The sequence below is a fragment of the Gorilla gorilla genome, chromosome 15 (assembly GCF_029281585.2).
Source record: "Gorilla gorilla gorilla isolate KB3781 chromosome 15, NHGRI_mGorGor1-v2.1_pri, whole genome shotgun sequence".
NCBI classification, from domain to species: Eukaryota; Metazoa; Chordata; class Mammalia; order Primates; family Hominidae; genus Gorilla; species Gorilla gorilla.
The window spans coordinates 94,264,747-94,292,528 of record NC_073239.2 but is presented as its reverse complement, the minus strand read 5'-3'; the positions used below and the strand labels follow the sequence as shown (position 1 = coordinate 94,292,528).

General features: G+C 41.9%; 3 protein-coding genes across 5 annotated transcripts in view; 2 read left to right on the top strand and 1 right to left on the bottom strand.

The window, feature by feature from the left end:
* Positions 1-2,332, top strand: part of VIPAS39 (VPS33B interacting protein, apical-basolateral polarity regulator, spe-39 homolog) — a 31,380-nt gene extending 29,048 nt beyond the window's left edge. For both annotated transcript variants that reach the window (XM_019009564.3, XM_055361077.2), the window contains exons 19-20: positions 533-637; positions 1,371-2,332. In XM_019009564.3, the coding sequence (XP_018865109.2) occupies positions 533-637; positions 1,371-1,391 (126 nt within the window). In that variant the 3' untranslated portion in view covers positions 1,392-2,332. The remainder of the gene's footprint in view (positions 1-532; positions 638-1,370) is intronic.
* The window catches only part of SAMD15 (sterile alpha motif domain containing 15), a 64,586-nt gene that overhangs the window by 8,656 nt on the left and 28,148 nt on the right, over positions 1-27,782 (bottom strand). The window lies entirely within an intron of this gene.
* NOXRED1 (NADP dependent oxidoreductase domain containing 1) overlaps positions 3,569-27,782 on the top strand; it is a 35,350-nt gene continuing 11,136 nt past the window's right edge. The window contains exons 1-6 of the mRNA XM_055361082.2: positions 3,569-4,845; positions 6,111-6,282; positions 17,019-17,212; positions 23,500-23,680; positions 24,270-24,421; positions 24,988-25,210. Coding sequence (XP_055217057.2) covers positions 6,128-6,282; positions 17,019-17,212; positions 23,500-23,680; positions 24,270-24,421; positions 24,988-25,210 — 905 coding nt within the window. The 5' untranslated portion in view covers positions 3,569-4,845; positions 6,111-6,127. The remainder of the gene's footprint in view (positions 4,846-6,110; positions 6,283-17,018; positions 17,213-23,499; positions 23,681-24,269; positions 24,422-24,987; positions 25,211-27,782) is intronic.

The window sequence follows — 27,782 nt, the reverse complement described above, 5'->3', positions numbered from 1 at the left end:
GTGAGTCCCCAAGAAATGGGAGTCCTCCGTTAGATCCTCAGTGGCGAAGCAGGGTGGGGATTATAATATTCTCTGTCCAAGATCCTGAGGTGCTCCCACCAGGTTTGACTGAATGGACAGAATAATCTGGCAAGAGTTCGTTTGGAGACCAGCACTCCTGTATTATTTTCCCAGCCCTCTGACTGCTTTCTCTGTGTTTTTATAAACTTGTCGTACTTGGAGAATTCATAGAACTAAATCAAGCTATACAAGCTGTGTAGTCTTCTCTCCAACATGGAGTTCTGTGGGCACTGGACCCCACCGTTATCCCACTATAGCCTTTTAGCCTCTCCTTGAGCGCTGGGTCAAAGTGATAATGACAAAAAGAAATAAGCCCTCATGTGTACCCAGTAGCACACACCGGTAGTTCCAGCTACTCAGGAGCCTGAGGAGAGAGGATTGCTTGAGCCCAGGAGTTTTGAGACCATCCTGGGCAAAAAGAACCCTGTACAGAGGCTGATTGGAGGTTTGTATTGTTTGTTTTGATGCACAGACCTACCGGGACCTGAAGGATCGTCAACAGTTGCTAGCATACAGGAGTAAGGTAGATAAAGGATCAGCAGAGGAGGAGAAGATTGATGCTCTTCTCAGCAGCTCGGTGAGCAGTTACAGTTTACCCCTCCAGCAGGCTCAGGAGACAGACAGTTCACAAAATAGTACCAAATGTATGTTCCCAAGGTCTGGAAGGATTGCAGTTGGCTAAGCCACATGGATGTAAGGCTCTCCTCTGGCCACAATGTCAAAAGCACTGCTTTGAATAGCAGAAATTACTCCTGAGATGCCGTATGATAGGGGGGTAATCTGGGGACCTCAAGCTAAGACTTAACTGTAATGCTGTGATAATAGTTAAACCTAGCAGGTAGGAGAAACTAAATATTGAAAGTATGAAAACATGTTACAGATTCAGAATATCCAAACTGTATGGTCTCATGGGGGTGGATGGGACCTACCAGTTGAAAATAAGAAGTGGGTGAAATAGATGTTAGCTATCTGGGGAGCACAGCTGGTTCATCTCTCACAGCAGGAAATTACTGAGCTCTTTGTTAATATGAAAGTTAGTTCCCTGTTAGGTATTTTGGAACCTACCTTAGGGTCAAATGACCAAAATTAGGCTTGTAAAATACAAAATAGGTGTTTAATGCATCTTTGAATAAATGAACTCCCCCATATATTTTTAAAAATTTCTCAACATCCCCCACCTCCTGATCTGATTCTACTTTTTCTTTTCCTTACATTATCTAGCTGAGCCTTGTTTTGTTGCATTTTCTCTGCCTTGCTGTAGGGATAAGTGAAAACTGATCACACACTTTCATTGTTTCCTCTTTCCACAGCAAATTCGATGGAAGAATTAAGTGGCATTGACTACCTTGAAGCCTGCCTCATTTCCTCCTCTCCTGCCTGTGAAAGCAGAGAGAGCTCTTCTTTGGGAGAGCTGCGGCATCACATCGCTTGGGCCCATCACCCACGGGCAGTGCCAGCTACTCTTGACACAGATAACTTCAGACTGATCTTCTGTCCGAGGAACATCATCTGAGGATCGAGATCTAAAGCTTTGAGTCATGAGAATGATTCTCTCCACCTGGTGCTCATATGAAGGTGGGAGTGATTTCCAGATTGGGCCCCTACTGGGTAAGATCTCACTTGGTCTGAGAAAAGTGACTGCTCCAGAAAGGAAGAGGTATGGGAGTCATAGGGTGGCTACTGCATTCCACTCAGCTAATTATGATCCAGGACTTGGCGCTGGACATTGGCAGTTCTGCTCTGAATGAAGTCAGAACAGAACCAAAATGGCCTCAGGAAGGAATGCCAGTGTTTCCCAAGACCTCCTGGAGATGCACTCACACCAGACTGCACAGACCCCTCCACATTATGCCACACACGGCCTAGACATTGTGTTTCCTCAGCCATTTTCCCTCTGCTGCCCCAGTTTACTCTGTCCAAAACCCTAAGGTTCTTCTCTCACTTGAACACAGATGACCTTGCTTGGGTGATGAGACATCCCCTTTATCTCTTCCTCTACTGCTAGCCAAGACCCGTCACTTTATAAGAAGCTCAGATGCAGCAGTGCTGGAGAGCTCTCTCTTTATGCAAAAATCTCATTTCACCAGGAGCTTTCAGAAGTTTCACCTGGGCTAAATTCAGCAGCATTTCTGTTAGGATATTTAGATGGAGGTTTTATTTTCACACTTGGATTCTTGCTCTGTACCAATATTTGCCTCCTTTTCTGTGACTGAACTGGGTTTTTCTGACATGCCTAGACTCCTAATAAAGGTATTTCTTCCTTGGTGCCTTCTCTCCCGCTCCTGGTGGTTTTGTGCAGAATGATGAAATAATTGCTCAGGATCTTAGGATCATTACAAGTCTTCCTCAGTGACTGCATTCAGCAGCCTGTCAGCACATGTCAGGTTATAGAGTAACAGTGCTATGGCAAAGCAGGGCTGTGTGGTTAACAGAAACAGCACGGTGCTGGGAGACACAAGACCTGACTTTTTCCAGCTCTACCACTAACTAGTTATGTGATGCTGGGTGAGTCCCTTTCTTTCTCTGGATTCATTAGATAATCTAAAATTTTGTAGAGTTTGTTTGTTTGTGAGATGGTGTCTCGCTCTGTCGCCCAGGCTGGAGTGCAGTGGCGCTCTCAGCTCACTGCAACCTCCACCTCCCAGGTTCAGATGATTCTCCTGCCTCAGCCTCCCAAGTAGCTGGGATTACAGGCACCTGCCACCATGCCCAGCTAATTTTTGTATTTTTAGTAGAGACAGGGTTTCACCATGTTGGCCAGGCTGGTCTCAAACTCCTGACCTCACGTGATCCGCCTGCCTTGGCCTCCCAAAGTGCTGGGATTACAGGCATGAGCCACCACACCCGGCCTGTTTTTTTAAATAGACATGGTCTGTCACCCAGGCTGGAGTGCAGCGGCACCGTCATGGCTCACTGCAGCCTTGACATCCCAGACTCAAGCAATCTTCCCGCTTCAGCCTCCTGAGTAGCTGGGACTACAGGCGCGTGCCACCACACCCAGCTAACATTTTGTAGAGTTCTGTGCTCCTGTGACTGTGGAGTGGGTGAAGTCATAGAAGGCAAAGAGAAGATGCTCCTACAGAGGCACATGCCATGCCTTAAGGCAATATGGTTCTCAACTGGAGGCAGTTTTGCCCCTCAAGAGACATTTGGCAATGTTCGAAGTTGCTTTCTGTTGCCACACTAGGCGTGCTACTGGCATCCAGTGGGTAGAGGTCAGGGATGCTGCTAAACGCCCTACAATCCACAGGACAGCCCCACAACAAAGGATTATCCTGCCCACATGTTAGTAACACCAGTGTTGAGAAACTGCTTTAAGGGGATCAGACTCCATCTTTTGCTCCTCCACTTTGCAATTCCAGGTAACCTCATATTTAGTTCCTTTCTTGATCATCCTTCTTGCTATTGAAGAAACAAGAGTTTAATTTGCTAGACTGTACTAAAATTATTGGTTCATCTTCAAACAAACAGTGGTTACTTTATTAACTAGTATATTGGTTAGGGTTCATTTAGAGAAGCAGAACCACTAGGCATATATATGCATTATCTAATCTAATCTAATCTAATCTAATCTAATCTATATCTGCAGTTTGTTAGAGAAATTTGACCTTTCTCTGACCTGTTTAGAGAAATTGGATGAGAAGTACTGAGGAGTAGAGTCTGTCTTTTCTGTTTGAGTACTTCCACTCAAGTATGGCAGCTGGAGGGTGTGTTTAAGGTAGTTGTCTTCATGTCCAGTGGTAGAGCTTGAAATCCATAGGGAAGGCCGTGAAGAAGGGAAGATCATTATAAAGTGAGTGAGCAGGGACAAGCTAGAAACCATGAGAAGGGACTGGGACCCATGTCAGTTCTCACAGCCTCAAACCTTGATGAGGTGGGTGTCCCGCTGCTGGAAAAGCTAGTGGCCTTTGTCACGGAAATGAAGAACACCTGGCCCAGGAGTGAGCAACTGAAGAAGGAACCAGGGAAGATGTAGCAGTTACAGGCCCAACTGTTGCCCCTCACCAACAAGGTACTCAGCAGATAAACAACAACATGTGTGAACTACAAAAGTACTTCCCCTGATTATGCACACTGAAACACAGACTGGTTGCTGTTCATTTCCACCCTCCTGATCTTGCATAGAAATATCTCTGGTGGTCCACCTTAACTGGAAACATACAGGGAAGGGAATTCTGGAAATTGCAGTTCAGCCTAGCCAAGGTGACATAATACAAAATATAACAACTGATCCCCACTTTTGAGAATGCATAAGTAAAGGATAGGCCTAGAATTCATGTCTGTACAACTTGTATGCTGCATTGGTCATGCTAATCTAGGTTTTGAGCTTCTTTTTCCTTCGGAGCAGGAAGCATTACTTGGCAACATTAGGATGACCTACTGACTGTTTTGGTGTAAGAAAATGTTTCTTAGGTCTGATGAGAACATCCATGCCCCTCATTTCAAGTGCAGAGACTTTGCTTTTATTTTATTTTATTTTTTATTTTTTTGAGATGGAGTCTCCCTCTGCCACCCAGGCTGGAGTACAATGGCGCAATCTCGGCTCACTGCAACCAACGTCCATCTCCCAGGTTCAAGCAATTCTCCTGCCTCAGCCTCCTGAGTAGCCGAGATTACAGACGTGCCACCACGCCCAGCTAATAAGTAGCTGCCACCATGCCCAGCTTTTTAGTGGAGATGGGGTTTCACCGTGTTAGTCAGGCTGGTCAACTCCTGACCTCAAGTGATCCGCCTGCCTCAGCCTCCCAAAGTGCTGCGATTACAGGCGTGAGCCACCACGCCCGGGTGAGACTTTGCTTTTAAAGAGATGGTGTCGTCATATAACAGCCTTCCTATAAAAGGGATTAGAGAAGCCAGACACAAAAGGTCACATATTGTATGATTCCATTTATATAAAATATCTGGAATAGGTAAATCCATTCAGACAGAAAGCAGATTGGTGGTTCCAGAGGCTGAGGGTGGGGAGGGATAGGGAGTAACTGCTTAATGGGTGTAGGCGTTCCTTTTGGGAATATGAAAGTATTTTGCAACAAGATAGAGGTGGTGGCACAACATTCTGAATGTACTGATGAATTGTTCACTTTAAAATGGCTAATTTTATGTTATGTGGATTTCACCTGAAAAAATTTTATTGGTTTCTTGAACACAAAAAGAAGGAGTTGTAAACTAACTCAAGTAGTGCTAAGATCTGTAAGATATTCTAGTCTGCAAAAAAAACCCCTAGAAATCCAGAATCTTCTGTTGGGAAAAGGAGGGTCTCATACTGCTCTAGTGTAGTACTCCTAGAAATAGTGGAAGGAATTCATGTCCTGATACACAGCTCAGGAAAACCTCTAAGTGGGGCTGGCCTCTTTAAGACTTAGAGACTGTAATCTGGTAGTTAAGGAGTCATAATCACAAGTTTCTTGGGTAATTCTCCTTAGAAATGTAGTTCTTACCTTCCAGGATCAGAAGTACTGAGGAGCAGAGCCAATCTTCTCTGTTTGGTGATAGATATATGTAGGTGGGTTTATATGACTTTGAGTTTAGTTTGTAAAATCTAGATGTCCCTGCCCTAGACAGGGGACAATGATATTTAGTTTGGGTTATTTTGTACCCTGTGGAGAACAGAGTTTAGTGAAAGGGAAGCATTTCTTTGAAATGTGGTTCTGTGTGTTCAGTCCTATTTCCAAAACGCAGGAGGGAATGGAAGGGAAAACATCCTGGCCCAAGAATACCTGTAAAACTCAATTGCTGTTGTAAATTCATCTGCCGAAAACAGTGCCTGTAACCTGTGTGGAGAAACAATACTTTGGGTTTCTGTACAGGTTTTTCATGAGTCCAGGATTCATGGGCAGCCAGTGATTAGGAATCCTCAAACACTCACACTCTAGAGTGTGAATTCAAGAGAGGTGAATTCCAAATTCAGAATCTGGGAGTAGAGAGGTGCTGAAGCCCATCATCATGAGTGCTTGTGACCTGGGCACACACACCATCATACACACACCTCCTACATAGACCCCTCTTCTACCGGGACAGGGAGCCAAATTGATTAGTGTCTATCACTGCAGGAAATAGTGGCTTGGAAATGGACATGCTCCAGGACCTTGAGTCCCTGCAGTTTGAGTATGGGGTTCCAGAGGAAGATCGTATCTGGCTGTATTTGCAGGGCCGTTCTCGGGGACTGATGATCGAGGCTTGTGCCCATGCAACCTTCTTCTGCAGACTATTATATAATTTGAGGTAAGCCGAGTATCCAAATTCAGGAAGATGGACAAGAATCTCACTGCTGAGAATTCAAATGTCTTAAATTTTTTTTATATTGGAGGGTAAGTTTGGCTGGTGGATTGTCATCCTATCTTTTCCAACCCAGAGTCAATGACTCCTGGTCTAAAAGGACAGGAAAATCTATACCAGGGTCCCCTGGCTGTGGTTACACAATAAAGCATGGATTAGTAGTGATTACCTTTTAGTGGATGGATTGATTAAATGATCATTTATTCATCCATTCACTCAGTCATCATGACCACCAGCTTGCCCTCCACAGTTGCTAATGTCTAGCCATTCCTTATCTATTGGCAAGGAATGCAAATGGAATCAGTTCTTTCTTTTGGGGCTGAGGTAATAGTGGAATGCTCCCTTACAGGAAGGCTACCCGGGACTTCACAGGCCCTGTGCCAGTGACTTCCTTGAAACCAGGAATATTGATTTGCAGAAAAGCTGTCAGTCCAGTCTTGATTCTGATATCTTTCTACAATATGGCTTCAGACACTTAAATAGGAAATGTGTGTGAAGCAGGTACCTATAATTAGGCTCCTGAATTCTGCAACTCCAGGTCACTCTGGGAGCATATGTCACCTCCTCACTCTACTTCTTAGTTTTTCTCTGAAGTTAGATTAATTCCTAGATGGTGGGACCAAATTTGAATTGAACATGTTTATAGATACAGCATACGTCCAAGGAGGCAGGCTTCTCAGTGAATTTACTGACTGGCTTACTGATAAGGAGATAAGGATGCATAAACCTATTAGTGGTACTCAATATGACTGGGAGAAAACAATATTTGAAACTTGCAGGTGGCATTTTATATTTGGAAGGATCAGGCACTAAGAGAAAGTGCTCTTTCAACCAGGAGAGAAGGCTTAAATAGAGTGTGACTTATGTTGCTTAGAAGCAAAATCCAGAGCTTTAAGACACTGGTTTTTATAGAAATACAGAACAAATATAAGGCTGTCATATAGCAACGAAAGTATACCTTATGTATTCAGAAGTCTGACTTTGTTAATCTTGCGCCAAGGAAACACATCCAGCACCAACAGTAAGTGAACCTGTGGAAATAGTGGTCTGAAATCTTCATCCTTAGTTTCTCAGTTCTGTTCTTTTTTGTTTTGTTTTTGTAGTTTAAAGTTGTACCCTGAATGAACGCTGTTTTGTTTTTATAAACCATTTATGTTTATAAGTCATAACCTTCCCCATCTGGTTTCTCAAGTCTGCAGATTTGAAATAGCAAACTAGAAAGAGTGGGTGTATCTTACGAAAGGAATGCACTCACATCTAATAGCAATAAAAATTGACATCTGTCTCAGATTGGTATCAGTAAGATGAAGAAATAGGAAGCTCCAGACTTTGTAACCTCGAGACACTAACTTAACAACAATATATGGTCCAAAAAGCCTTTATGAAACCTCCAGCAAGCACTTAAGAAATTGTAGTGCCCTGGAGAGGTACAAATCCAAGAACAGCTGTATTTACAGTGGTAAGAAAAGCCATTGCAGTTCACCTAAGATATCCCTTTCCCCAAGCCAGCCTCAGGTGATCAGGAGAAAATACCTAATTTGTGGCTTCTCCTTTGGAGGGAAAAAGAAAAATGGAATGTTTGTCCACTGTTCTGCCTTTTTGGGGGCTGCCTGAGGGATTGGTTTCTGTCTCACATGACTTGGAGCGCTGATGAGGAACCAACATATTTTGGATGAAAACAAAGGATCACTCAGTGGCTTGTTGCAGTACAGAGAACCTGCAGTACTGCAGATAGATACCAAAGTGAGGAAAAGATTATCAGCCCCTGCAATAGAAACAGGCAAAACTCTTTAATTGGGAAATTCCAAACTCAAGCCCAGAGAAGACACATTCCTGGAAAGATTTGACAGGCCTCAGAATCTCTAGCTGGGCTGATTGGGAAAGATCTTCCCCTGTATGGTGCCAGTCTGTAAAGATTGGGAGAGGCCTGACTGTTTTTTCAAATGCCCAAATTCCACCAAAAATTAAAAAGGCAATATTGCTCAACCATAAGAACAAACTACTGCAGAAACCAGCCCTAAAGAAACAGATCTGTGAGTTACCTAACAAAGAATTCAAAGTAATAATCTTAAAGAGGCTCAATGAGCTACAAAACACAGAAAAACAACTAGGCTGGGCAAAGTTTACATATTACAGATTACAGGCCTGTAATTTGTAATTAAAAATTACAAATTTGTAATTGTGTATTACAAATTACAGGCCTGTAATCCCACCAGTTTGGGATGCTGAGGTGGGAGGATTATTTGAGCCCAGGAGTTTGAGACCAGCCTGGGCAACATAGTGAGACCCTGTCTCTGAAGAAAAAAAAAAAAACAACTGATGAAATCAGGAAAACAATACATGAATAAAATAATATCATAAAGAGAAACTAAGAACCAAAATTTGGAGCTGGAGAGCACAATAATTTAATTGAAACAACTCACTAGAGTGGTTCAACATTAGACTTGATCACACAGAAGAAAGAATCAGCAAATTTGAAGACCAGTTATTTGAAATTATGAAATCAGAAGAGCAAAAAGAAAATTAAGAAAAGTGAAGAAAATCTAGAGGACTTACAGGATACTATCAAGTGGGTCAATATATGCCTTATGGGAATGTCAGAAGGAGAAGAGAGGCAGAGCAAGGTGCAAAGAGCTTATTTGAAGAAATAATGGCCAAAAACATCCCAGATCTGAGGAAGGAAATGGACATCCAAATTCAAGAAGCTCAGAGGACTCCAATTTGGATGAACCCAAAGAGGACCACACAGAGACACGTTATAATCAAACCATCAAAAGTCAAAGACAAAGAATACTGAAAGCTGCAAAGAAAAAGCAACTTATCATACACAAGGGAGTTCCCAGAAGACTACTGGTGGCTTCTCAGCAGAAACATTACAGGCCAGAAGGGAGTGCTTGATATATTCAAAGTGCTGAAATGGGAAAAAAAAAAAAAACCTGTTGGTCAGGCGCGGTGGCTCACGCCTGTAATCCCAGCACTTTGGGAGGCCGAGGCAGGCGGATCACGAGGTCAGGACATCGAGACCATCCTGGCTAACATGGTGAAACCCCGTCTCTACTGAAAATACAAAAAATTAGCCGGGCATGGTGGCGGGTGCCTGTAGTACCAGCTACTTGGGAGGCTGAGGCAGGAGAATGGCGTGAACCCGGGAGGCGGAGGTAGCAGTGAGCCAAGATCGCACCACTGCAGTCCAGCCTGGGCGAAAGAGCGAGACTCTGTCTCAAAAAAAAAAAAAAAAAAGAAAAAAGAAAAAAAAACTGTCAACCAAGAATACTATCTCTTGCAAACCTGTGCTTCAAAAACTAAGGAGAAGCTGGGCATGGTGGCTCACATCTGTGACCCCAGCACTTTGGGAGGCCGAGGCGGGCAGATCTCCTGAGGTCAGGAGTTCAAGACCAGCCTAGCCAACATGGTGAAACCCTGTCTCTACTAAAAATACAAAAATTAGCTGGGCATGGTGGCAGGTACCTGTAATCCCAGATAATTGGGAGGCTGAGGCAGGAGAATTGCTTGAACCCAGGGAGGCAGAGGTTGCAGTGATCTGAGATTGCACCACTGCACTTCAGCCTGGGTGACAATAGCAAAACTCCATCTCAAGAAAAAAAAAAAAAAAAAAGAGAAAGAAAGAGCTTCCCAGATAAACAACAATAAAAAACCTCATCACTCCTGGACCTGCCTTACAACTAATGCTGAAGGGAATCCTTAAGTTGAAATGAAAACATGCTAGTCAACAACACAAAAGTATACAAAAATAAAAAGCTCTCTGGCAAAGCTGAATATATAGCCATATACATAATACTGTGATGAGTGGTACATAAATCATTTTTAATTGTGGTATAGTATTTAAAGATAAAAGCTGGCCAAGTGTGATGGCTCACACCTGTAATCTCAGCACTTTGGGAGGCCAAGGCAGGAGAATTGCTTGGGCTTAGGTGTTTGAGACTAGCCTGGGCAACATAGGGAGACAACATCTCTTAAAAAAAAAAACAATTAGCTGGGCATAGTGGCACACACCTGTGGTCTCAGGTACGTGGTAGTCTGATGTGGGAGGATTGCTTGAGCCTGGAAAGTTGAGGCTGCAGTGAGCAATGATCATGTCACTGCACTCTAACCTGGGTGACAGAGCGAGACCCTGTCTCATAAATAGATAAATAAAATGTATATAAAAATGTAAATATAGAAATAATAAAATGTATAAAATAAAATTATAAATATCAATAAGTATAAATATAAATAAATAATAAAAATTAAAAATAGGCTTGGCACGGTGGCTTACGACTGTAATCCAGCACTTTGGGAGGCTGAGGCAGGCGGATCGCTTGATTCCAGAAGTTCGAGACCAACCTAGGCAATGTGGTAAAACCCTGTCTCTACTAGAAATAACAAAAATTAGTCAAGTATGGTGGTATGTGCCTGTAGTCCCAGCTACCTGGGAGGCTGAGGCGGGAGGATCACCTGAGCCCAGGAGATCAAGGCTGAAGTGAGCTGTGTTCACGCCACTGTACTCTAGCCTGGGCCACAGGGTGAGACCCTGTCTCAAAAATAAAAATACTAAAAAAAAAACTATTACTATAAAACCATGCTAATGGATACAAAATATCCAAAAGATATAATTTGTGAGATAAATAACAAAAAGCAGGGGTAGGGGAAGATGAAGTAGAGTTTTTGTATATGATTGACATTATCATCTTAAAATAGGTTGTTACAACTATTTTTATGATTTTTATGCAATTTCCTACGGTAACTACAAAGAAAATACCAACAACAAAAAGAAAATAATGTCATTACAAAAAAAAATCAGTGAAATACAAAAGAAAGCAGCAAGAGAGGAAAAGAAGAACAAAACTGCAACACAGAGAAAAAAACAAAATGGCAGTGATAAGTCCTTCCCTATCAGTAATTATTTTAAATGTAAATGGATTAAACCCATCAATCAAAAGATACCAAGTGGCTGAATGGATAAAAAACAAAAACAAAAACAAGATCCAACGTATATCTTGTCTTCAAGAGACTCACTTTAGATGTTAGGACACATATAGGCTGAAAGTCAGAGCATAGAGAAAGATAATTCCACATAAATGGTAACCAAAAAAGAACAGGAGTAGTCATACTTGTATCAGACAAAATAGATTTTAAGTCAAAAACTGTCATGAGAGACAAAGAATGACATGATGATAAAAAGACCAATTCACCAGGAAGATACAACAATTATATATGTACTTAACATCAGAACATCCACATATATGAGGCAAATATTGACATAACTGAAGGTATACAATTATAGTAGGAGATTTTAATACCCAACTTTCAATAATGGATAGAACAACCAGACAAAAGGTTAGTAAGGAAACAGAAGACTTGAACAACACGATACACCAATTAGAACCTAATGGACAAGTACATAACACTCCACTCAACAGCAGCAGAATACACGTTCTTTTCAAGTGCACATGGAACATTTTCCAGGATAGATCACGTTAGGTCACAAAACAAGTCCTAACAAATTTAAGAAGATTCAAATCATACCAACCGTCTTTTTTTTTTTTTGACTATAATAGAATGATACTAGAAATAGCAGAAGAAAAACTAGAAAATTCACAAATATGTGGAAGTCAACACAACTCTTGAACAACCAGTGAATCAAACAGGAAATCACAAGGAAAATTTGAAAATATCTTAAGTGAAAATGAAAACAACATACCAAAACTTATGGGTTGCAACAAAAGCAGTACTATGAGCAAACTTTATAGGGGTAAATGCCTACATTAAAAATAAGAAAGATCTCAAATCAACAACCTAACCTTTTATACTTCAAAGAACTACAAAAAGAACAAACTAAACCCAAAGTAAGCAAAAGGAAGCACATAATTAGATTAGAATAGAAATAAACAAAATAAGACTATAAAAACAATGGGGAAAAAAGAACAAAAATAAGAGCTAACAGCCCTTTCCTAGACTAACTGGTAGAGAAGAGAGAAGAATAAAATAAAATCAGAAATGAAAGAGGAAACATTAAAACTGATGCCACAGACCAGCTCACGCCTGTAATCCCAGCCTGGGAAACAAAGCAACGCCTTGTCTCTACAAAAAAAAACTGATGCCATCAAAGTAAAAAGGATCTTAAGAGTAAGAGTCTACTATGAACAATTATATGCCAACAAATTGGATAACTTCAAAGAAATAGAAAAACTCCTAGAAACATACAACCTACAAAGACTGAATCATGAAGAAATTTTAAAAATCTGAAGAGAACTATAACTAGTAAGATTGACTCAATAATAATAATAATAAACTCCAAAGAAAAGCCCCAGGCCTGATGACTTGACTGGAAAATTCTACCAAACATTTATTTTTATTTTTTACATATATTTAGACGGAGTCTTGCTCTCTCACCCAGGCTGGAGTGCAGTAGTGCGATCTTGGCTCACTCCAACCTCCACCTTCCGGGTTCAAGCGAGTCTTCTGCCTCGGTCTCCCGAGTAGCTGGGATTACATGTGCCTGCCACCATGCCTGGCTAATTTTTGTATTTTTCGTAGAGACTGGGTTTCACCATATTGGCCAGGGTGATTTCGAACTCATGACCTCAGATGATCCGCCTGCCTTGGCTTCCCAAAGTGCTGGGATTATAGGCATGAGCCACCATACCTGGCCTTAACAAACATTTAACAAGAATGAACACTAATCCTTCTCAAACTCTTCCAAAAAAATTGAAGATGAAGGAACACTTCTGAACTCATTTTATGAGGCCAGCATTACCCTGATACCAAAACCAGACAAAAAATAATAGAACTACAGACCAATACCCATGATTCCTCAATAAAATACTACCAAACTGAGTCCGATAGCCTATTAAAAGATTTATATGGCAAGTGCAATGGTTCATGCTTGTTGAATTGCAACACTTTGGGAGGGCGAGGTGGGAGAATCACTTGAGCCCAGGAGTTTGAGACCAGCCTGGGCAACAACATGGTGAGATTTTGTCTCTACAAAAAAGTTTAAACGTTAGCTAGGCATAGTAGTGTACACCTGTAATCCCAGCTACTTGGGAGGTTGAGGTGGGTGAATTGCCTGAGCCTGGGAGGTCAAGGCTGCAGTGAGCTGTGATTGTGCTACCACACTCCAGCCTGGGTGACCAAGCGAGACTCTGTCCCAGAAAAAAAGAGAAAGGATTATACACCATGACCAAGTGGGATTTATTTCTGGAATGCAACAATGATTCAACATGCAAAATGAATCAACATAATACATCACATCAACAAAATGAAGAACAGAAATCACATGATTATTTTAATTGATGCAGAAAAGGTGTTTGACAAAATTCAACACCTTTTCATGATAAGAACTCTCAGCAAACTAGGAATAGAAGGAAATTACCCCAATATAATAAAGGCTATATATGAAAGGCCCACAGGTAACATCATATTCAATGGTACAAAACTAAAAGCTTGCTGGGCATGGTGGCTCATGCCTGTAATCCCAGCACTTTGGGAGGCCGAGGCGGGTGGATCACGAGATCAGGAGATCGAGACCATCCTGGTCTCGTCTCTACTAAAAATATAAAAAGTTAGCTGGGCGTGGTAGTGGGCACCTGTAGTCCCAGCTACTCGGGAGGCTGAGGCAGGAGAATGGCGTGAACCCGGGAGGCGGAGGTTGTAGTGAGCCGAGATCACACCACTGCACTGCAGCCTGGACGACAAAGTGAGACTCTGTCTCAAAAAAAAAAAAAAAACTAAAAGCTTTTCCTCTAAGATCAGAAATAAGGCAAAGATGCCTACTCTTACCACTTCTATTTAAGTACTATAAGTCCTAGTCAGAGCAATTAGGCAAGAAAAACAAATAAAAGACATCCAAATTGGAAAGCAAGAAATAAAACGGTCTCTGTTCACAGATGACATGTTTTTTTGTTTGTTTGTTTGTTTGTTTGTTTTTGAGACAAAGTCTTGCTCTGTCACCCAGGCTGGAGTGCAATGGCATGAGCATAGCTCACTATAACCTTGAACTCCTGGGCTCAAGTGACTCTCCTGCCTCAGCCTCCTGAATAACGAGGACTACAGGTGCACACCACCACACCCAGCTAACTTTTAATTTTTTTGTAGAGACAGTGTCCTGCTATGTTGCCCAGACTAATCTTTAACTCCTACCTTCAAGCAGTCCTCCCACCATGGCTTCCCAAAGTGCTGGGATTGCAGGCATGAGCCACTGTGCCCAGGCTGACATGATCTTACATGTAGAAAACCCTAAAGATTCCATTAAGAAAAAAACTGTTAGAAATAGTAAACAAATTCAGCAAAGCTGCAGGATACAAAATCAACATACTAAAATTAGTTGCATTTCTGTACACTAATGAACAACCTGAAAAAGAAATTATGAAAGTCACATTTACAATAGCCTCCAGTAGAATAAAATACTTAGTAATAAACTTAACAAGGGCATGAAAGATTTCTACACTGAAAACTACAAAACATTGCTAAAAGAAATTAAGGAAGACACAAATAAATGGAAAGACATCCCATGTTTATGGATTGGAAGACTTCGTTTTAAAATGTCCATACTATCTAAAGCTGTCTACAGATGCACTGCAATCCTTATCAAAATCCCAATGACATTTTTCATGAAGATAGAAAAAAAATCCGAAAATTGATATGGATGAAGCTTGAGGACATTATGCTAAGTGAAATTAGCCATGTACAAAAAGACAATACTGCATAATTCTACTTATATGAGGTATCTAAAGTAGTGGAACAGAAAGTAGAATGGTAGTTTCCAGGGGCTGGGGAGAGAGAAAAATTGTATAGAGTTTCAGGTCGGGTGTGGTGGCTCATGCCTATAATCCTAGCACTTTGGGAGGCGGAGGTGGGCGGATCACTTGAGGTGGGGAGTTCGAGACCAGCCTGGCCAACATGGAGAACCTCATCTCTACTAAAAATACAAAAATTAGCTGGGCGTGGGGTGTGGTGACACGCGCCTGTAATCCCAACTAGTCAGTAGGCTGAGGCAGAGAATTGCTTGAATGTGAGAGGTGGAGGTTGCAGTGAGCTGAGATTGTGCCGCTGCACTCCAGCTCAGGCAATGGAGGGCGACTGTCTCGGGAAAAAAAAAAAAAAAAAAAAGCATATAGAGTTCCAGTTTTGCAAGATGGAAAGGTTCTAAAGAGCTGTTGCACAACTATATCTATATCTGTCTGTCTGTCTATCTATCTATCTATCTATCTATCTATCTATCTATCTATCTATATGTATTTTCTTTTTTTGAGATCAAGTCTTGCTCTGTTGCCCAGGCTGGAGTGCAGTAGTGGATTTTGGCTCACTGCAACCTCCACCTCCCGGGTTCAAGAGATTCTCCTGCCTCAGCCTCCTGAGTAGCAGAGACTACAGGTTTACACCATCATGCTGGGCTAATTTTTATATTTTTAATAGAGATGGGGTTTCACCATGTTGGCCAGGCTGGTCTTAAACTTTTGACCTCAAGTGGTCCACACGCCTTGGCCTCCCAAAGTGCTGGGATTACAGGCATCAGCTACCATGCCTAGCCACAATGTGCATATAATTAACACAACTGTACTGTGTACTTTAAAAATGGTTATGATGGTAAAGTTCATGCTGTGTGTGTGTGTGTGTGTGTGTGTGTGTGTGTGTTTTCCTGAGACAGGGTCTTGCTCTGTCACTCAGGCTGGAGTACAGTGGCACGAGCACAGCTCACTGCAGCCTCAAACTCCTGGGCTCAAGCAATCCTCCCACCTCAGCCTCCTGGGTAGCTGGGACTACAGGTGTGCACCACCATACCTGGCTAATTCTTGTATTTTTTGTAGAGACGAGGTCTTACATGTTGCCCAGGCTGGTCTCAAACTCCTGAGCTCAAGTGATCTGCCTGCCTTGGCCTCTCAAAGTGCTGGGATTATAGATGTGAGCCACCGTACCCAGCCTGTGTTTTTTAACCACGATTAAAAAAAAAAATTGAAAGCTGTCTGCACAGAAACAAACAAAACATGAGGGGACTGGCCCACAATGTGTTATAGACATTACAGTATGCTGTATAATAGTGGCTGTTCACAATGGTGTCCTGAGCCAGTGAAATGATTAAATATTCAGACTGTTTAACCAGGCAAGCATAATACATGTAACAAAGTATGTTCATTTAAAACATTTTAAATTTTGGTCCCTTGAAAACGGTTATACTTTTGTTTCTGGAAAATTAACTCAGGAGGAACATTTCATTCCCTAGTGAGACTGGATAAATGACACACAGTTGAAATGTCTTATCTCCGAAGTACTTAAGGTGCCACCAAGCACCTTAAATGACAAAGCAGAAAATGTCAGAGACTGACAGTTAAGAAGAACTAGGCCGGGTGCGGTGGCTTTCGCCTGTAATCCCAGCACTTTGGGAGGCCAACACGGGCGGGTCACAAGGTCAGGAGATGGAGACCATCCTGGCTAATATGGTGAAACCCCATTTCTACTAAAAATACAAAAAATTAGCCGGGAGTGGTGGCAGGCACCTGTAGTCCCAGCTACTCGGGAGACAGGCAGGAGAATGGCGTGAACCTGGGAGGCGGAGCTTGCGGTGAGTCGAGATCACCCCATTGCACTCTAACCTGGGCGACAAAGCGAGACTCTGTCTCAAAAAAAAAGAAGAACTAGTGTGTGCATGTATTTATGTCCGTGTCTGTGTGTTCATTCTCCAGAGCATCATTAAATGAGAATCAAAGTTCCAGACATCTCTCAATTGGCTCACTTAATTCAGCCACTCCTGAAGAGTTTAAGGTGGGCATCATTGGAGGTGGCCACCTTGGGAAGCAGCTGGCTGGCACACTGCTGCAGCTTGGCCCCATCCCTGCTGAAAGCCTGCGGATCTCCACTCGGAGGCCAGAGACTCTAGGTGAGGAGCAGTGTGTGGTAGAAAGGGGGCTTGGTTGTGCTGTGTAGGTGTCAACAAAGCCATTTTGAAAGGGTCCTCCAAAGAGGAATCCTTGCATACAGCGTGTGGAGTTCTCAGCTTGCTAGTCCTAAGGAAGGTTAGAAGCATGGCTTTTTCTCCTGTTCTTTAAAGCAACTTTTTTTCTCCATGTATATGTTTTATATCCATGTCTCCTCCCTGTGCCCTTGGTGGTGAAGTATCTTTCCGGATCTTTGATACAGGGAAGCTTTCCATACAGAGTTCAGATCTTGTAACTGAATCAGTTAGGGTCTGGTTGGGTGTTATACAGTTCCAGGCATTTGCAGTTGGCCTTATATTTTTTAAAATGACATTTACTGACTTTAAAAAAATGTTTTGTGGTCGGGCGCGGTGGCTCACGCCTGTAATCGCAGCACTTTGGGAGGCCAAGGCGGGCAGATGACGAGGTCAAGAGATTGAGACCATCCTGGCCAACATAGTGAAACCCTGTCTCTACTAAAAATACAAAAATTAGCTGGGCATGATGGTGCATGCCTGTAGTCCCAGCTACTCAGGAGGCTGACGCAGGAGAATTGCTTGAACCCGGGAGGCAGAGGTTGCAGTGAGCTGAGATCACACCACTGCACTCCAGCCTGGCGACAGAGTAAGACTCCGTCTCAAAAAAAAAAAAAAAAAAGTTTTGTAATGATTCCATTTATGGTGATAGAAATCAGAACAATGATTTCTTCTGGGGAGATAGACTGAGAAAGTCCCAAAGCAACTTTTTCTGGGGAGATGAAAATGTTTTATATCTTGAGAGAGGTATGGGTTAAAAGGGTATATGCTTTTGTCAAAACTGATCAAACTGTACACTTCATATCTGTGTTTTGCATTATATGTAAATTATACTTCAATAATAAAAAATGTAAAATAATATGCATATTGTAGAAAATTTGTCTATAAGGAAGGATACAACTACCTATAATCTACTCGGGTTATCATTTCCTCCCCGTGTTTTTTTTTCTCTAATTATATCAGTAATTGACACTGTATATAGTTGTTTGTATTCTGTTTTTTTTACATAATGTATCATGAGCATATTCTCGTATCGTTTAACATTTTTTGAAATAACGATTTGCCCACACCTGTAATCCCAGTACTTTGGGAGGCCAAGGTGGGCAGATCACCTGAGGTCAGGAGTTTGAGACCAGCCTGGCCAACATGGTGAAACCCAGTCTCTACTAAAAATACAAAAATTAGCCAGGTGTAGTGGTGGGTGCCTGTAGTCCCAGCTACTCAGGCGGCTGAGGCAGGCAAATCACTTGAACCCAGGAGGCGGAGCTTGCAGTGAGGTGAGATCACATCATTGCACTCCAGCCTCAGCAACAGAGTGAGACTCTGTCTCAATCAATCAATCAATAAGAAATAATGATGTTAAGCCCCTCCACTTTCCCACAGTAGAAGGTTACCCCAGCAGGCTTTGAGCACAGTCCCTTGTATCTCCCTAGCAGGGTGTGCTTGCTGTACCTGGTGTTTGGATGCACAGACTATGTAGTTGTGCCCAGCAGTGGCTAAGACCACTAGACACCCTACACCATTCTTCCTTTCTCTGTTTTCATCTCAGGATTTAAAATTTTAATTATATTAGTAAGAGATTAATGTAAAAAAAAGATTTTAAGGTTGTATAATATCCCAAATATGGATGTACCATAATTTATGTAACTATGCCTTATTTAGTTGAACTTCCTTGTACATAATTTTCCAAATAAAGTTATTAGGCCAAAGAATTGGTACAGCTTTATTAAAATTTTTTTTTTTTTTTTTAGACTGAGTCTCGCTCTGTCACCTAGGCTGGAGTGCAGATCGTGGAGAGCACGATCTCGGCTCACTGCAACCTCTGCCTCCCGGGTTCAAGCGATTCTCCCGCCTCAGCCTCCTGAGTAGCTGGAATTACAGGCATATGACACCACACCCAGCTAAATTTTTTTGCATTTTTAGTAGAGGCGGGGTTTCACCATGTTAGCCAGGCTGGTCTTGTACTCCTGACCTCAGGTGATCTGCCTGCCTCGGCCTCCCAAAGTGCCGGGATTACAGGCGTGAGCCACTGCGCCTGGCCCTAAAATATTATTTCTATACAATAAATGGCACACAGTTAAAAGAGTACAATTTGATGTTTTGACACGTATACAACTATGAAACCATCACAAGGTAATGAACGTATCCCATCACCCCCAAAAGTTGCCACTTGTCTTTGGTAATCCCTTTCTGTCCACTTCCCTGAAGCTCTCCACCCATGAAACCAACAATCTGATTTCTGTCACCATAGATTAGTGTGCATTTTCTAGAATTTTATCTAAATGGAATCATACAGTTTGTAGTGTTTTTTTAGTCTAACTTCTTTCACACTGCATAATTTGTTTGAAATATATCCAAGTTTTTTTTTTTTTTTTTGAGACAGAGTCTCACTCTGTCACCCAGGCTGGAGTACAGTGGTGTGATCTCGGCTCACTGCAACCTCAGCCTCCCGGGTTCAAGCGATTCTCCTGCCCCAGCCTCCCAAGTAGTTAGGATTACATGCGCTCACCACCATGCCCAGCTAATTTTTTGTATTTTTAATAGAGATGGGGTTTCATCATGTTGGCCAGGCTGGTCTCCAACTCCTGACCTCAAGTGATCCTCCCACCTCAGCCTCCCAAAGTGCTGGGATTACAAGCATGAGCCACCATGCCCAGCTGAAATATATCCACGTTTTTAATGTATCAATATCCTTTTTTATTTCTGAGTAGTATTTCCCTGCATGATTATTCCACAGTTTATTTATTTGGTTGACTTAGGCTGTTTGCAGTTTCTGGCTATTACAAATAAAGCTGCCATGAATACATGTATATAAGTGTTCATGTAGGCAACTACTTTCATTTTTCTTGGGTAAATATGTGGCAGTGAAATGGCTGGGTCATGTGGTAGGTATATCTTTAAAATTTAAAGAAACTTCTAATGTATTTTTTCAAATTGACCTCCCAAAAGGTTTTCAGGTATACTTTTTTACCAACATTGCATAAGAACACCCATTTCACTACACACAGGTCAGTGCTGGGATCATTTTTAACATCACCATTTTAATATATTTTAAATTATTTTCTTGTTTTAGTATGTCTTTCATTAATCAATAGAAGAGTTTTATTTTCTTAGGTTTATTACTATGTCATTTTTTCTGAGGTGCTTCTGACCATTTTTCCTGTTGGAGTGCCTGTATTTTTCTTACTTACTTTATTTATGTATTTATTTATGTATATATGTATTTATTTATTTTGAGATAGAGTCTCACTTTGTCACCCAGGCTGGAGTGTAGTGGCATGATCTCGGCTCACTACAACCTCCCTGCCTCCCAAGCTCAAGTGATTCTCATGCCTCAGCCCCTCACATACCTGGGATTACAGGCACACACCACCATGCCCAGCTAATTTTTGTATAATATTTTAGTAGAGACAGGGTTTTGCCATGTTGGCCAGGCTGGTCTCGAACTCCTGGCCTCAAGTGATCCATTTGCCTTAGCCTCCCAAAGTGCTGGGATATAGGTGTGAGCCACAGTGCCCAGGTTTATTTTTCTTATTGATTTTTAATGTTTTTTTCTTTTTTTCTTTTTTTCTTTTGGTTTATAAATAGAGACAGGGTGTCACTCTAATGCCGAGGCTAGTCTTAAACTGCTAGGCTCAACCAGTCCTCCCACTTCACCCTCTGAAAGTGCTGGTATTGCAGGAGTAAGTCACCACACCTGGCCATTTTTTTTTTCCTATATTCCTAAGGAAACTAAAAAAAAAATCTTACCAACTGGGCGTGGTGGCTCATGCCGGTAATCCCAGCACTCTGAGAGACTGAGTCAGCTGCATCACTTGAGGCCAGGAGTTTGAGACCAGCCTGGCCAACATGATGAAACCCCATCTCTGCTAAAAATACAAAACTTAGCCAGGCATGATGGCACATACCTTCGAATCCCAGCTACAGGGGAGGAATGAGAATTGCTTGAACCCAGGAGGCAGAAGTTGCAGTGAGCCAAAATTGTACCACGCACTCCAGCCTGGATGACAGAGCAAGACTCTGTCTCAAAAAAAAAAAATCTTACCACTCAAGGTATATATCTTTATCCCATCAATAGGACTAATATATGTGATATTTCAACAAAGTATATATATTCTTTGAAAAGCAATATATTTATTAGAATAAAATTATAGTTGTAAAATATCACTATGTGTTGTGTAAGGAAACAAGAATTCAAAATGCTCAACATCAGCTTCTATGCACATGAAAAGAATGAGAACAACGCAGGAGAGAATGATAGATAGGCCTGTTTTCTAAACTTTGTCCTGTTGTATTAGTCTGTTTTCACACTGCTATAAAGATACTGTCTGAGACTGGGTAATTTATAAACAAAAGAGGTTTAATTGACTCACAGTTCTGCATGGCTGTGAAGGCCTCAGGAAACTTACAATCATGGTGGAAGGTGAAGCAGAAGCAGGCACCTTCTTCACAAGGTGGCAGGAGAGAGCACACAGGGGAAAGTGCCATGTTTAAACCATCAGCTCTCATGAGAACTCCCTCACTATCAGGAGAACAGCATGGGGGAAACTGCCCCCATGATCCAATCACCTCACACCAGGTCCCTCCCTCAACACGTAGGGATTACAATTCGAGATGATATTTGGGTGGGGGCACAGAGCCAAACCAAATCATCTGTCTTTCTTCCAGGTTTATCAGTATCTAGATAACCTTAGTATTACATTTGCCATGTACTCTCAGTGGTTAACATAAGAAGTCACTCTCCAATGTCTGTTATATTCTGTTTTCCAATGACATTTATGACATACCACCAGATGTGAGTGTACACTTTAGGTTTATACTTTTGAAAATCCATATTGCCTCATGCCCATAATCCCAGCACTTTGGAAGGCTATGGCAGGGGGATCACTTGAAGCCAGGAGTTGGAAACCAGCCTGGATAACAGTGAGATCCAATCTCTAGCCAAAAAAAAAAAAAAATTAACTACCAGTGAGTGTTTTTATGCAACTACATGAGTTATCAGTCTTTCTTCATTTATAGATATCCTAATAAAATTAATTTGTATATACTTTACAGACACCGTTAAATCTTTGCAAACCCCTCTCAGCCTCTGATTTATACCTTCCACTCTCCTAGTCTTTTCCACCACCTCAAGCCAGCAGCTCTGTAACTTTGGACAAGTCATATAACTTCTTGAATCCTCAGTCTTATCTGTAAAATGGGACTGCTACTCGTTTCTGCTTCATAAGGTCCTTGTGGGGGTTACACCTTAGAAGTCCTTTGTACATTATCTGTACATTATCTGACACATGGTTATCCTGCAGTACATTGGAGTAAAAGACTTCTCTGAGATTTTTTTTCTTCCTAAAAAAAAAAGTCTGGGCAGCACATAGGGCTCATGCCTGTAATCCCAGGGCTTTGGGAGGCGGAGGTGGGAGGATCACTTGAGTCCTGGGGTTTGAGGCCAACCTAGGCAACATAGTGAGACCTTGTCTCTACATAAAATAAAAAAATTAGCTGGGCATGGTCACACTCACCAGTGGTCCCAGCTACTTGGGAGGCTGAGGCGGGAGGATCCCTTGAGCTCAGGAAGTTGAGGCTATAGTAAGCCATGATCACACCACAGGTGACAAAGCAAGACCCTGTCTTAAAAAAAAAATTGGAAAAATTCCAGCACTTGATCTAAAAGTAAGATAACGATGAATTATAGGCCAGGCATGGTGGCTCACGCCTGTAATCCCTGCACTTTGGGCGGATGAGATGGGTGGATCATCTGAGGTTGGGAATTTGAGACCAGCCTGGCCAACATAGTGAAACCCCGTCTCTACTAAAAATACAAAGACTAACTGGGCATGGTGGCGCATGCCTGTAATCTCAGCTACTTGAGCAGCTGAGGCAGGAGAATCGCTTGAACCCGGGAGGCGGAGGTTGCAGTGAGCCGAGATTACGCTAGTGTACTGCAGCCTGGGCGTCAGAGTGAGACTCCGTCTCAAAAAAAAAAAAAAAAAAAAAAAGATGAATTATAATTTCAAGTACTACTGCTGCTTTAGTAATAGAGTTAGGGCATTGCTGCATGGCTTTTAGAAGGTCTGTAGGAAGGAATATCTTCTGATTTATGGAGCAATAAGATGGGTTGATTTACTGAGCTAAAATAATGATCACCCTCTCCCCATAGTTGATGTTCAGGTCAAACTCCTTAGTACTGTGCTCTTCCTGTCTTCCTTTATCCCTCCCAGGTGAGCTCCAGAAGCTGGGAATCAAATGCTTTTACCATAACGCTGGTCTGGTGAGTTGGGCCAACGTGATATTCCTCTGCTGCTTGCCGTCTCAGCTGCCTAATATCTGCGTAGAAATTTACACCAGCCTTGAAAAGACCAGCATTGTGTACAGCTTTGTAGCTGCCATCCCACTACCCAGGTATCTTGTTAGGGTGAGAACGGAACTGGCACAACTGCTCTGTCTCCTTATCTCTGACTTCTGCCTCCCACCTCCACTGCAGCCCCTATCTCTTAGAGTTGGTTGTTTCCAGTAATAAGGAGGAAGCCGCTTTATCTGTAGAAGAACATAGTTAGCCAATCTTTCTCGTAACTTCCCTACCTACCCACAAATAGTAACCACAAACCATTTTTGTTGCTGTACAAAGGTTTAAAATTGCAATAGAACATTTATTCCCATTACTTGAACACTGAAGTATTCTCCTTGTGCATCAATGAAAAGAGAAACCATCGGTCAATAACATGAAAAGTTACTGAAAGTATGTGTCAAATATTATTTCTGCACACTTAGTTTCTAGCCCAGTGCCTAGCACATAACATTCAATAAGTAAGGATTTGTTAGGTGGATGAACAGTCCAGTTAATTAGTGCTCTCAGCACAGACCCAGACCCGCATTTATCTCTGAGCTGTGCGGGGGAGTCTGTTGATGGGGTTGGATATAAACACAGTGGGTTATGTCGTCATTTATTCCAGTCCTGGCATTGCACTCCCTGTCTTGGCTTTACTTCCAGGCTGAAACTACTGTTGAACCACACCAATATCTTGCGGCCTCAGTATCAGTATGGTGAAGATTCTGTCAGCGTCTGGGGGGCCAATAAGGGAGTCATAGCTGCTCTCCAAGATCCTACGATTCTTCAAGCTACCTGTCCCTACAGTCCTGCTGGTCATGGCTCAACATATTTCTGGCATTCTTTTGAAAATTACTTTCCTGTTGGCCCATTGCTATCTTATTAAATCAATCTGTGTGTGTGTGTGTGTGTGTGTGTGTTTGTGTAAGGCACAAGGTACTGCAGGAGAGCTACTTAGGAAGAGCTGAGAAGCTTGATTATTTGGACTTCCTAAGGACAAATTAAAACCAAAAGAGGAGATAGCTTATTTCAATAGGAGGATGTAATGTTGGACTAAAATGGCTTTTCCCTGTTCTAATCTTGTAGTTTTCCCCAGTTCCTTCTCCATATTAGCAACGACTATTCCAGAGACACTTTTTGCCATTAGCAATGTCTACATTAGTTGTATCTGTCCACCTTTGGGATGGTCAACACATGATGTGTTATAAAGGGCACAAGTAGCGCTTGTGGCTCAGGAAGGAATGTTTGCTTATCTCGTGGTTCATATTACCAATCTGTCTTGGAAAAAAGGTGGCTATTCACTGTCAGGGGTTTATTCTAGGTTCTCTGCAACTCATTTTTGGTGGTGCTAACTGGTATTTACCTTCTCATTGATGTGTAGGGGGAATAATCCTCAATATCAAGTGGTTGGAGGGAGTGTTCTATGCGGCCCTAAACATATGCACAGCAAGAAACATGGCCCACTCCCAGGTGCTGCAGCTTCTGAGTGAACTCTTCCTCTCCGTGCACTTTGAAGACTGTGGGAAAGACACAGCATCTTGCCCAAAGTTTCAATTAACAGATTTTGTCAGCAAAGCCTATGGCAAGAACTTGTCTCAGGAAAGGTAAGGGCATTGGACAGCTGGCCATTCTCATTTCTCCCAGACTCTTCTCTTAGTTAATGCTTTTTTTCTTTTATCCTTTCATGTTCTCTTTAAACATTGATAAAAATTATACCTTTTTGTAAAGAATTTCAACTAGTGGAAAAGTAAATGCCATCCTTTGCCTTCCAAATCCCGTTTCATAGATTTCACCTCTAACAGTTTTTATATTTTTATCTATGCATTTACAAACATTTATATTGTTATATTATAATGTATATGCATATCTATTCCTATATATACAGTGTTAGACACATGGGAACTATATATTCTGCTTTTTTACTTACTGTATCACAGCTACCATTCTATGTTAGTACAATCATAGCTACTTCATTTATGAGCAGCTACCTAGGTGTCCACCGGACACATTTATTTCATTAAATTTATTCACTCTGTTTCCACTTGATAGAGATGTAGTTCCTCCTCTCATCCCCAATTTTGCATTACGGGCTGCTTTGACATTCTTTATTTTATTTTATTTTGTGAGACAGTCTTGCTCTGTCACCCAGGCTGGAGTGCAGTGGCACGATCTCGGCTCACTGCAACCTCTGCCTCCCGGCTTTAAGTGATTCAAGTGCCTCAGCCTCCCGAGTAGCTGGGATTACAGGCATGTGCCATCATGCCTGGCTAAGTTTTGTATTTTTAGTAGATACAGGGTTTCGCCATGTTGGCCAGGCTGGTCTCCAACTCTTGACCTCAAGTGATCCGCCCACCTTGGCCTACCAAAGTGCTGGGATTACAGGTGTGAGCCAGTGCGCCTGGCCTGCTTTGAACATTCTTGTACTTTGCCCACTTGTACCAGTATTTCGGTGGCATATGTGAAAGAAGCTCTGGGTCAAAGTTTATGCATATTTTATATTTGATAGGTGTTCCCAAATTGCTTATAAAAAATGTGGTACTTGTTTACATTTCTACCAACAGCATATGAGGGTGCCACTTCTTTAATATCTGATAACTATCAAATAAATATTTTTGATCTTTGATAATCTAATATGCAAAGATTATTGCTCTTATTACTAGTGACTTCCGTGTCACTAGATCCACTGGATGCTTTAAACTCTTTTTCTTCCTTAATTATTGAACATGCCATCCTTCTTGAAGCAGTCTCTTCTCTAGGCTGTCATGATCCCTCCCATTCTCCTCATTTTCTTCCTGACTCCCCGGCCCCTCCTTGGCTAGCTCCTCCTCTGCCTCACCCTTAAATCTGGGTGTTTTCAGGGCTCTATCCTAGGCCCTTTTCTTTTCATGCTATACTTCTTTTCATTCTATACTTTGTTCCTGGTGATCTTTTCCACTTTGGGGACTTAGGTTCCCATCTTTACACTGACAGCATATAACTCTATATCTCTAGCCTAAATGTCAATGCTGTGCCTAGGTAACTGTGTATTCACCATCTCCACTCAAACTCACCATGTCCAAAAACATACCTGCTCTTAAACCTGCTCTTCTGATGTTTCTTACCTAATTATATGCTGCTTCACCAAGTTGTTCAAGTCAGAACCCTAGACGTAATCCTAGATTCTTCTTCCTCTCTTATCTTTTGTATTCCAATCAATCATCAATGGACAGTTTATTCTCTATGCCTGTGATTCACATTTGGTTTGGAGATTTTTCTTCTTCATTATCCCAGGGATTCCCCTCACTTTTCTGTTGTATTGGATCTCTTGTTTCCTGTCATGGAAACATCTCTTGTTTCTCTCTCATGAATTTCTTCTTAATTTGGGGGGAACATGTCCTGTAGTACCTTCCTGAGAAAGGGTGCATTGAAATAATTTTCAGAGACTCTTTGAGATGTTTTTATTCTAGCCTTCTATTTTATTGAGAACATAGCCAGGTATAGAATTGCAGGTTGGAAATAATTTTCCCTTAGAATTTTGAGGGATTGCATCTACAGCCATACCACCCTGAATGTGCCTGATATCATCTGATCTCAGAAGCTAAGCAGGGTCGAGCCTGGTTAGTACTTGGATGGAAGAATTTTGAGGCATTGGTTCATTGTCTTTCAGCTTCTAGAGTTGCTACTGAGAGTTACAGTGCCATTCTAATTCTTAATCCTTTGTCTGAAACCTGTTTCTTTCCTTTCTGGAAGCTTATGAGATCTTTTGACCTCAGTATCTTGAAATTTTATGATGTGCCATGATGTAGGTCTATTTTAATTAAATGTTGAGCACTTGGTGGGCCTGTTATTTCCATTAACTTTTTTGTTTATATTTTTATTTTTATTTTTTTGATAGAGGGTCTTACTGTGCTGCCCAGGCTGGAATGCAGTGGTGTGTAATGTTGGCTCACTGCAACCTCCACCTCCTGGGCTCACGTGATCGTCCCACCTCAGCCTCCCGAGTAGCTGGGACTACAGGCACACACCACCACGCCTGGCTAATTTTTGTATTTTTAGTGATAAGTCTATCGAGCGATATAGTGTCTGGGATTGCCTTCAAAATAATCCAATAGATGGGGGTAAAGGAGTAGGGGTGGGGTTTTGTATGAGAAAAGATTAGCTATAAATTGATAATTGTTAAATCTGAGTGATAGGCAT